A 12,500-nucleotide genomic window follows, 5' to 3' on the forward strand; every position below is an offset into this window, starting at 1 on the left:
ACACTTTGTGTTGGATGTCAAAATTGGGCGTGCATCTAGTTAGGGTCAAACCTGGACATAAGTGGCTTTAGGCTAAGACTATTTAAAGGAAAAAAAGTTCCTAGATAGTGTGTCAAGACAGACATCCCAAGTTGAAGAATAACGTGGTAGTGGAGTGTCTCAGGTTATAAATATCCTTTAAAATAAAAGTCTAGACATTAATGGATCAGAGCCAACTGTTGTGTCATCACGTGGCCGCAGTGTCAATGGTGAGGCTGATCTATAAGGGTTCAATGTACTGTAGCTCAAGCATTCTCCAAAGCAATCTTTAAGACATTCCTTTTACGGCACCAGCCTCTCCACGTTTTCCAAACTTCTTGGTACTGTTTTTCTGTACCTGTTCTCCAGCTTTCACAGATAAGGTTGGTCGCTTGAGAAGAAATTCCCTCGTCTGAGAGAGATTTCCGGACACAACCCAAGCGGATAGCCTCATGGCTCCTGCTTGTGTGGTCGAACTAGCGGATCCTCCCACTGTGGCAACAGTACAGTACGGTTGCACTAGAGTATTTAGAAGCACTGTGGTACCAGCCCTTCGACGGTGGGTCAGACAGGAGCTATTAGTATTGCCACAGCTTTGTCCCTGCGCACCTTCGCCAATATGGGAGAGATAAGACTGAAAGGTGGAAAAATATAACAACTCATATTAGACCAGGACAGGGAAAAAGCAATAACTGCATATGCCCCTGAGTCAAGATGCCAAGAAACATATTTCTCAACCTTAAAGTTCAGCCAAGATGCAAGTAAATCTTTATCAGGGATCCAAATGGTTGACTGGAGATCACTGAAAATGGTTGGATGCAAGGACCACTCGAGGTCCTCAGCAAAAAGCCTTGAGGCAGAATCAGCCTCAACATTTAAAACCCCAAGGAACATATTGAGCACCATTACCAAATCTCCTTCGCAAGTGTGTTAACAAGGTCAGATCTTATTCCACCCATGTTATTGATATAAGATACTGCAGTGGTATTGTCCAATTTAAGCCTTCTTGATCCAGAAACTTTAGATCTTTCAAAGGACTTTTTGACAACTTCTTTCATAGCCGATTTCTTTACGATGGGCTTTCCTTCAAAACATAATGAACTGCCTTCCAAGGAGAGCTTATCTTTGTTACGCCAAACAAATGTAGCCAAGGTGGTTTGATCTAGTGGAAGTGACTGGAATGCACTATGCGTGCGAAATAATGGTGTATTTTGCGGGCTAAAATGGTGAATTTGGTGGGTTATAATGCATTTGTTAAACCAATCAAAAGTGAAAATCAAACAATGTTACAATTCAATGAAAGCCAACTAAAATCGAGAAGCCATTTCAGTGTTCGCAGCCGGTTTCTTACGGCGTTGGTGTCTGAAAACATACAATTCAATGAAGAATTGGTGAATTATCAATCTTCTTAGCAAAAGGACAAAGTTCAATAATATTATTGAGCCGACGGCACTTGTTCAGTTTTGAGCAGCTGCCATACGTCGTTATCTCTCAGCCCTAATGATCAAAGGACGCCATTGGGCAACTCGTGGATGAAGTATTTTACCAGTGGGAAACATCTAGTGAACTTGCAGTTTGTTAGAAGATGGGTAGTACCATGCAAATTCCCCTTCAAAGAGCAAGAGTTTTATTGAGCAGCTTTTGTTGCACATTTTACAAAAAGACATATTAAAATAAAAATAAATATTTTCTCACAATGTCATATTTCTGGCCTAAAAAATTAAGCATGTGAAAAATGGGGTCGTCAGGCCTGCACAGCTCCCAAGCGAGTGGTTTAGCATTTCTCATACTTCGGTTCTTGCGAGTATCTCTTGGAATGATCGCCCTCTTCTGTACGAAATGAGGAGCGGATCCTTGAAGATTTCGCCAGCAATGGTTGCTGTTTTATCAAATGCCAGTTCTGGAATGGTTTGTCTTAGGCATGGCACCGATGGTTGATATTGTGCGACTAAAGGCAAGATTCGCTTGTTTTCCTTTCGTTTTTGTAGGAGGGCTTGTTGCCTATCTTCATTCTTTACATTTGAGAGAGACGTTTTATAAGATTTCCTGGGTAGCCTATTTCTAACAAATACGATTTGAACATTTTAATTAATGTTGTCTTCAAAGAATTTTTGGAGAGTTTGTTCTAAGAAGTCGTAGAGCCTCTTCTTTAAAGAAGCCTTCTTAACTTTTTACACCCCGTCGGTGAGACGAACTGAAATGTCTCAGTACGCTTAAAATGAGCGCGCACGTCATAGACTGGGTCTTTTTCCTTCAGAGATTCTGGTATCCAGGAATGTTATTTACGATTTCATTCGTAAATTTGATTGTGGGGTGATGCTTGTTTGCGTTTTCAACAGACCGTGTAATTTTGTTTCTAGTCAGAGCGAGACTACGTCGTTTAATTTTCGTCTTGATACTTCGTTGGTATTCTTTTAATAACGAAGAAATGAAACAGTGTATGGTTTGTAAATGCAAGTATGAGTAAGTAGCAGAAGTCGTTTAAATAACCATTTTTCAGGCACCAGCAATAAAGCTGTCGAAACTTATTCTGTATCCTGGTACCTAATCTGACAACCCATTCCGCTTTACTTGGCCTGTACCAATTCCGAAAACTTAGGAATATTGTTACCTTTGCATCCTTTTCCTACTTTACATTTCCTGCTATTAATGGTTATTAGTTTGGGAAACTGGAAAATACATACTTCATTATGTCTAGCAGGCTAGAAGGTTTTTGTGATCAAGTGTTGATGTTGCGGGTAAAATCCGTTTTAACTTAGGTTAAATTGATGTTCCTCATCAGTTTTACCTAGATTAAATACGCACTCAGATGGACTAAAGAAATGTTTTGGAGTCTAAATTAAGCCTAGAGAAAAACTAAAGCCAGGTTAGGATTAGTTTTGGTTATTATACATAGATATCAATGGACCAATTATAGAAAAGTAAATAAAGAAAAGAACTGTGTTGGGTTGTGCATGTTCGTTGTTGTAGTCTAGTGTGGTGAAGACACAGTACTACAGATGTGGACTGTGCGAGTTTGAGTACAGCTAATTTTTGTAAGAAAAGCTTCCCACTTAGATTTGCTTTAAGGAGGAGGCAGACAAGAACTCAGAAACGACCTATTAATAAATATGTCATGCATAAGAGAACAAGCCATTTTGAATAAATGGTACCAGAGATAGAGATGGGGATAGCATGAGATGTATATTACTAGTAAAAACACTAGCCGAAGGGCACGTTTCTGTAAGACAAATATCTTTCTCAAATCAATCTGCGCAGCTAGTGCTTGTCCCCAAGCAGCAATGCCATAGGATGTAAATGGAAAATCAGAGAACGACAAATTTGAATTAACTTATTTAGAGGGACGCAGTATCTTAATCATGCAATAATTCCAACAACTCTACTTATATAGTCAATATGAAATTTCCAGGTTAAAATTTTATCGATAAGCACCCCCAGGAACTTCACGTATACCACGCTCTACCTGTAAATAGCCAGCAAGGACTCGAAGTATTATTCAGTAATTTGAAAACACCGGCCACTTGTAAAGGTTCAAACCTCACTAATAATTCATGAGCCTAACGGCCTATCAAAACACCGATAAAAACGCTCCGTGTATGAGCTTTTAACTCATTAGACACTCCTCGATATTCTTTACACAAATGATACTAAGAAGACAGAGCTTGTTTTCTCGTACGCTAATATTCTCCTCTCACAATTTGAACCATTGTTCTGAGTCCAGTTGGGCAGGCTTTTTGTGGTATGTTTTTTAAGCTGTCCAAAAACCTCACAGCCGGGTCTAAAAACACTGCTGCTCGTGTTCTAAACATTACTTAAAGTACATTTTTTTCTTTTTGCTTGATCAACAGTATCATCGGTCCCTGTTCATAGGCCACCCATGGGATATCCAGACACGCGAGAAGGTAATAGACAGCAAAGATCGATAGGTTTGTATAATTAGCTTCGCCGAATATGGGTATATCTTTCTAAATGTTTTTGTTTTATTTAAATGTCAAACGTCCCAGTTTTTATTAATTTTCCTGCGACTACCACGTCAATCCTTTTTAGTGGGGGTTTAAGCTAGGTTGAGTGCACAATTCATCCTAGGTAAAATGGCGATCACGAATTTAACCTAGGTAATAACGGATTCAACCTGAGAACAGATTTTACCTGCAACATAGCCAGCCACTCGCACACAACGCATAGAGATGCAACATATGCTTTACTGGTAAAACTTGATCCAAGGACTTGTTAGACTTTGCTTTGTTACATTTCGCGTTGAAGAAGTCGGTTACATTTTGGGGTTAAGAGATTGTTACAATTGGCATTAAAGAAATTGTTACATTTTGCATTAATGTTACAATTTGCGTTACTTGTCACATTTTTTGCCAACGTCCAAGGATCATTGGTGATTTCACGCCAATTTTCTATGGGATTGGTTAAGTTGCTAAAAAAGGTTAATACCTCATTCAGGCCATCTCCTTAATTGTCCTTCTTGTTGCTGCTGGTACTGGGACTTGAGTACGGTATACGGCCTCCTGCTGACGAACCTCGGCGGAATCCAAAAAGAGGACCCATCTTTCCTCGTGTACTGAAAGTAACAATTTTCCCTTTTGTGCGAATGCCAATTGAACGTGAATCACGACTTGAGCAAGAGACTCTCATTGAAATAATATTGACTTTACTAATATTCTTAATCTGTTTGCAAGGTCATCGCCAAAAAGAAGTGTTGTAATCTTTGTACATTTTGAACAAACTGACTGAAAGCTTTTATTAATATGAGGCTTGAGCTCATCCATCCTCTTTAATGAGGTCAGAAAAATAGCTTTCCCCAAAACAGTCAACATATCTGAAAGCTGGGGGAGGATACTAGAAGGATCAATTTTCTCCTTTTATGGGCCCATTTCCAACAGTAGGGCTAACGCTCACATGGTTCATATGGGGTAGAAAATTAGCACTTCACATTACGCTCTAATCAGTTAAGTGTGTTCAAATATAAGTGCTACATGGCTAACATTTGCAAAAAGGTAATCCTTCCTTGTACTTGTCCATGTTGATTACCGTGACTTTCACATCTTCAGTTCCCACGGCCTGCTCCCGTCTGACTTTGTAGCTCAGTCGGTAGAGCAGCGGTGATCCAACCCAAAGGTCGTGGGTTCAATTCCCACCCTGGTCAGAGTTTTTCTCTGTCCTTGTGTGAGCCCGTTCCCATCAATAGGGCTAACGCTAACATGGTTCATATATGGTAGAAACTTAGCACTTCACATAACACTCTAATCAGTTAAGTACATTACAATTACTTTGGAAAGTGACCGCTGACTTTTTAGTACCGAAGGAAGTATGCAAATTAAGCCTATAATGCGGAGTCTATCGGAATGGAATATGCCATTTCCGAGTTCATGTCTACCTCCTCTTCAAAGCGAGTCAAAGTGCAGGGTTAACGTGATGGTAATTAGCTCTACTTAACATATGAATGAAAGCTAATTTTTGTAAGAAAAGCTTCGCACTTAGATTTGCTTTAATTTAAGGAGGGGGCAGACATCAACTCAGAAACGACCTCTTGGTAAATATGTTATGCATAAGAGAACAAGCAATTTCAAAATAAGATGGTAACAGAGATAGAGATGGGGACAGCATGAGATGTATATGACTAGTAAAAACATTAGCCAAAGGGCACGTTTCTGTAAGACAAATATCTTTCTCAAATCAATCTGAGCAGCCAGCGCTTGTCCCCAAGCAGCAATGCCATAGGATGTAAATGGAAAATCAGAGAACGACAAATTTGAATTAACTTATTTAGAGGGACGCAGTATCTTAATAATGCAATAATTCGAACAACTCTACTTATATAGTCAATATGAAATTTCCAGGTTAAAATTTTACCGATAAGCACCCCCAGGAACTTCACGTATACCACGCTCTACCTGTAAATACCCACCAAGGACTCGAAGTATTATTCGCAGTCATTTGAAAACACCGGCCACTTGTAAAGGTTTGAACCTCGTTAATAATTCATGAGCCCAACGGCCTATCAAAACACCGATAAAAACGCTCCGTTTATGAGTTTTTAACTCATTAGACACTCCTTGATATTCTTTACACAAATAACACTAAGAAGACAGAGCTTGTTTTCTCGTACTCTATTATTCTTCTCTCACAATTTGAACCATTGTTTTGAGTCCGGATGGGCACGCTTTTTGTGGTATGTTTTTGAAGCTGTTCAAAAACCTCGCAGCCGGGTCTAAAAACACTGCTGCTCAGTTTCTAAACATTACTCAAAGTATATATTTTTTTCTTTTTTCTTGATCAACAGTATCATCGGTCCCTGTTCATAAGCCACCCATGGGATATCCAGACAAGCGAGAAGGTAATAGACCGCAAAGATCGATAGGTTTGTATAATTAGTTCGGCCGAAAATGGGTATATCTTTCTAAATGTTTTTGTTTTATTTAAATCTGAAACGTCCCAATTTTTGTTAGTTTTCCATGCGACCACACATATTGCGGAAACTTAAGATTCATGCCACTGCTCGATCATTAGTAAAGGGAAACTTTGTCAAAACAGTTTTGTCTCTATCCACTACTCCTTTGGTCAACGCCTACAGTAAATGTTACTTTATTAATTTTCAAGGTAATATTGTACCAGGTGCGGGAACTGATGAGCGACGTTTCCTGTTAAACAACAACACAACACGGAGACAAAGATAGCGGACAACAGCCTCATGGCCTTTTATTACCCACAATGGTCCTTTTTCTGTACCTAAAGGGGTGAGAGTTCAGTATCGTAACCCGATGCAAACTTCCCCTGATGAAGAAATGTCATCCTCGACATAACAGAAATTACGGATACACACCCGCTCGTCTTATTGTTCTTGTTTTCCTATAAACACTTATTCACTACTTGAAAGAGGTGATCAAGCCCTACCCGCTGGTCCTAAGTACAGCAATCACGTTCAATATCTCGTATAAACAACCGTCTTCATTATAATCAAAATTCAAACTTTCAAAAACTTTCCACAGTGATACGATTCAGTTTTCTTTGATGATAAGTAACAATTATTACTCTGTCCGCACAATAACAATTAAACTCCACATGAGATAATACAACGGAAACGGGTTGTCTAAAATATCCTTTAAGTCATCCCACATGGATACATTACACCTGTTTAGTAACACACTGGATAGACGACTGGCCCCATACCGTTGAGCCACGCATTTTATATTCCTCCTACTGCTCCAGGTACAATTGGGACTGTGACCGGCGCCACTCCCGCGCAGGGTGCTGGGTAGTACACACTTGGAGTTCCAAACGTGTCGCACGTAAAAGCACGGGGTCTCTGCGCTGCCTTGTTGGCGGAGTACTCTGTCGTTTCCTCTTCAGAGGGTGGCTCAATTTCTGGTTGTATTGGTTCCTGACATTGCTAGGTTTCACCTGGGATCTGTCCCAGGTCCTGCAGCCGTGTCGTTTGTGTTAGTGTCAGTTACTACTGGGGTAAGGGTCAGAATCCCTTCTGACTCCCCATCAGAACTGACTTCTGTAATGGACTCCAAGGTCGATAAGGCAGGTGATCGGGAAACCCGTGACTTCCGTCGTGGTTTCTTAGTTGTCTTGCTGTTCGTCTCAAAAGGAAGATTATTGCAAGGCAGAAGATTTAGATGAACCACTTGGGCTGATCTTTCTCCTGATTCCGGCTCCACTCCGTAGACTGGGCTTCCTTCTCTTTTGCGCTTGACTGTACTCTCCCAATACGACCGTAGCTTGCCAGGACCCCCTCTGTCTCGTAGATATAGTACTAAGACCCTATCGCCCTGACGAAGGAGGTCTTCGATATAGCGCTTTACTTCGCTGTACAATGGACGAGGTATAGAAACATGTGTTTTCTGAACCGATGTTGTGTCTGACAACACTCAAGAAAGATCATTGGATGGTATATATACACGCATGTTGAGAAAGGTGTTAAAGATTCACTGGTCATCACATATAACCAATAATTGCAGATGAGCTTAAAGTAAACTTCAAAATTCTAAACTGCTATTAAATGACTACTCTTTATTTTTGACGAAGGGAAAATTATCAGTGAATTCTTGCTTCTTGATTGGACTAAAATAGATGCCATCACTAAATTTGATCTAATCGCCATCTTTGTTAATTCTCATGTACCTCGCAGGAAGCTCTCAAAAATTGAAATGAAGTGGTCTGGTTAACCTTGGATTGACAACGACATACTTGCTAACTAAGATAAGCTCAATTCACAAGTTATTAAGAGTAAACAGCCAAACCCTAAATCAATATTCCTCTTTAGGAATTTCAGGAAAAATGTGGTTAACGATATCAAAGCTAGTAAGTTACTTTACCTTGAAATTACTTTTCCTCAAATACGTATAATATGAACAAAATCTGGCCAGGCATTAGATCAATCAGAAATATTAGTCAAAGATGACTATATTCCCACCCCTATAGAAAATGGCAAACCTCTTGAAAAAGCAATGTATAAGCGCCTTTTATGGTTACCTTGAATGTCATAACATTCTTTATTTAGGCAGAAGTATTCAACTAATCATGCACTTCATGCACTAGTATTACTGAATATATTCGTCACTCTATTGACAATGATGAGTTTTGCTGTGGTATATGTAAAATCATCCTATTTTTTTATTGAAATTGCATCACTATGGAATGAGAGGATAAAGTCTATGATTGGTTTAAGTCCTATCTTTCAATCTGTTAATGGTCATGTGTCTGATCCACTATCTGTAACCTATGGTGTCTCTCGAGGATTTATTCTTGGACCTTTGCTATTTTTGTTATATATTGGTGATTTACCAAACATTTTAAAAAGGCTGACAAGTCACCTGTTTGCTGATGACACTGATATCTAATGTTCATGCTAGAATCTTAATGATCTTGAATTGAAGTTGCATTATGAGCTTAAAGTAGTTGTATTCTTTTTCACTCTTAAAGCCTGAAACTCTATAAGTCTTTTAATTTAATAATTGACGATGTAAATACTAAGCACGCTCTTTCTGTAAAATACCTTGATATTGCCTTTGACTCAAGCCTGTCCTGGAAGAATCACATTGATGAACTCTGCCTAAAACTGTGAAAAATTGTTGGTATTATATCTTAAGTAAGGTACTACGTCAACTTTGATATACTTACTATGCTTTATACCACCCACTTTTTTTGATTGATTGATTGATTGATTGATATTTTAAAACTTTAACCAATAAAAATTACTTCCACTAAGTGATACTCGCGAGTTGTCGGGCGTCAGGTGATGCCTTGGAATGAAGAAGACGACGTTTTGTTTTAAATCAGTTTTTCCTTGTGTTTGCAACAGCTTTACCTGATATTCCAACCTAATTTCTTCTTAGATTTTCGTTTCCTTATCAGTTCACCTCCTCTTCTCATAACTCTTTTACTCTAGTATGTGGTTTATTGATTATAATTGTTTTCCGATGTCGAAATGCAGTTTTTTGGGCAGGTAATGATATCACTGGCCCGTAGTCCAAGGACCACGTACGTACACCCGGATGGACCAGGCCCCAGTTGTTCAAAAGGTGGAAAACGCTATCCACCGGATAAGTCACTTTCCATTGGATTGCGCAATTGGTTTCGATATTACTTATCCACTGGATAGTGATTTATCCGGTGGATAGCGTTATCCATCGTTTGAAGAACTGGGGCCTATTGAACAACTAGGGCCAGGTCCATGGACTCTATTAAAATGGATTAGTGGTGGACTAACTACAATGGGTCAAGTTTTAGATCGAGTAGGAATAGAATTTAATCTGCGAATCATACATTTAGTCCGAATACCATCTAATATCCACCTATTTCGTCGTGTTTGGTAATGTTGCGTTCACAAACGTCATTGGTCAAATGATCACGTGTTGTGTTTTGGGGGACTGACCCATGCAGAGTAATTTGCGAATCGCTCGTTTTTCGAAATCTTTATATATGGGGACATTAAAGAAGATCGTTTTCAAAAACAAACGCACATTTTCCTCAATAACCTCGTTTAGCGAAATACATATCCCTGAGCTAACAGAGTGCACAGAGTGCAGGGTGCACAAATGGAACAATCAATATTACTTTTGCATAGGAAGGGAATTTTTGCGAAATCTTTTCATTTGTTGTCCTTTTTTGTTTTCAATAATCCTGCTTGACATTTCTTTTTTTAGCGCGTTCGTTAAGTCATTGTGTTTGACACCGTTTCACTGATCTTTGAACTCGATCTACTAAGGTACCGGTAGTCCATTTTAGGTAGTCCATCACTTTCCCACTTTAGTACTCCAAGGACCTGGACCATCGGAGTGGGTACATTTCCCTGTCACTACGGTACCCAACCGTATACTCATTTTTCTTGATTGGTAGGAGCTAAAGAATGATGCCACCAGGTCCCTATGGATTGGATGACCTCAACAAACGCACTTATCTCGGGAAGCCCAATCTAAATAATAGTAATAAATATATATTTCACTGTAACCTGATAGTAGGATAACTGAACGATTAAAAGTATTGTAAAACACAAATGAATATTAATAAACGATACTCCAAACAACTATTTAAGCTGTTTATGCGGGACCAATCTTATATCCCCTTTCCTTCGAAACGCAACTGAAACGATATAGTGCCCATGGCAGGGTTGTCGTGATGGTGCAGTGGTTAGCACACCCGACTAGTAACCAGGGAGACGTGGGTTTGATTCCCATTCACGGCACATAAATTTTTCATTCAAAGGGATCAGTCAGTAGTAGTTCAATGCTACTGCCTATAGTGACTGCATCGTTGGATTTCCAGCCTCATTTGTATACTCATGGATTTCCATGAGTATAAAAATAGCGACAGCGAACTACTAACTGATCCATTTGAATGAAAAACATATTGCCGTGAGTGGGAAGCGAACCCGCGTCCCCCTGGTTACTAATCTGGTGCGCTAACCACTGCACCACCACGACAACCCTGCTGGCAACAGAACAATCAGTGAGATTATTGGTTAGCCACGGGGTTCCCCGGCGTTTAACATTAATTTAAGGAACAGGACGTACATCGGATCATCGGATCATCAAATTACTTATAGTTGTGTAAGAAGACGGTTTGCCAACGAAGATGACACTTGTGAGAAGGATCCAGTGGATACAAGACGCTTACACTCGATAATTGTAGGTAGAGTAAATGAGCAACAGCGAACTTGTCACGTGTCCAAAAAGACCTTTACTAAACGTTTCGCCCTTTCGGCTTCTTCAGTAATAGGCTACTATGTTAAGAACACTTGAAATAAAAATATATACAAACTAGGTCTTAAATAAGAAAAATTAACAAAGGAATATAATTTACAAGTAAAAGAATAAACAATAGAATAAAAAGTATGGTAGAAAATTTATTAAAAAGTGCTAATTTGAAGGCAACTGTCCCTTGAGAGAGTATTGCACTTGTGAGAAAAAATAAAAGTAAAAACGTGGTGAATTGTTAATTATATCTTATTCTATTCCTGAAATTGAATTCTGATATTTTATTTAAACCAAAAGGCTGGAGGGTGCACAGTTTCGCACTCCAAAAAGCTTCTATCGTTAGCAGTTGAATCGGACCATTTGACCAGCGTTAGCTCTAATAGTACTTATTCTCCACAGTAAATCCCACAAAGTCATACACCTAATCACTTGTAGTAAATGCAATGTGCAATATGTGGGTTCCACAAGCAATGAATTCAAAGTGAGATTTCGTAATCATAAATCAGCTATGAATACAAACACCCGCATCGATAAAGGTGGACAGGGGAAGAAACTCGTCGGTTGGCACTTCTCGCTTTCGCCCTTTCTTTGTATTTCAACAGGCAAATAGATAGATAGATGGCCTTATGAGTATTAAAGCTACATGAGCTTGTGGGGTAGTTTACAATAACTTATCACTAACTAACTAGGAATATTTACAAAAAGAACATTGAACTTATAAAATTAGGGGTGTTGACAGATATGAATATAAACATAAATTTAAATATATACAAAGACTCATCTTTTCTAAAATTACAAGTGGATACAGACGTTATCTTAAAACTAAATTCGTTAAAATTAACTAGGGATTTGAGCTTTAGTCTGAGGTCACGATACGAAATGTTTTTTTGTCAAGGTACTGCAAATATTGGTCACTGCATTCCATATGGCTGAGCCACTAAACGCGACAGAGTCTTTCATATAACGCGTGTTGAAGCGTGGAACAATTGAAGAGGCGCAAGACCGGCTTGAATAATTTGTGGCACGTTTCTTAAAAATCAGATCAATTAATGTGTCAGGTAACCTATCGTGGTAAGCTTTGTGGAAACAGATAAAAATGGCTGATTTGTAATAAATAGACAGAGTCTGCAATTGGGCCCGTTGTAAGACATCAGCAGATGTCATGTCTTTCGGCAAATTAAAGATAAGTCTCGCAGCCCTGCAGTGAAATCTTTCTAGGGACTGAACTAAGTTGGAATTATAACAAGATGCCCATAGTATGAGACCATA

General features: G+C 39.1%; 1 protein-coding gene across 2 annotated transcripts in view; it reads left to right on the forward strand.

The window, feature by feature from the left end:
* The window catches only part of LOC138040980 (uncharacterized), a 233,648-nt gene that overhangs the window by 8,356 nt on the left and 212,792 nt on the right, over positions 1 to 12,500 (forward strand). For both annotated transcript variants that reach the window (XM_068886725.1, XM_068886735.1), the window contains exon 2: positions 3,867 to 3,920. In XM_068886725.1, coding sequence (XP_068742826.1) covers positions 3,867 to 3,920 — 54 coding nt within the window. The remainder of the gene's footprint in view (positions 1 to 3,866; positions 3,921 to 12,500) is intronic.

Source organism: Montipora capricornis, chromosome 3 (assembly GCF_036669925.1).
Source record: "Montipora capricornis isolate CH-2021 chromosome 3, ASM3666992v2, whole genome shotgun sequence".
NCBI classification, from domain to species: domain Eukaryota; kingdom Metazoa; phylum Cnidaria; class Anthozoa; order Scleractinia; family Acroporidae; genus Montipora; species Montipora capricornis.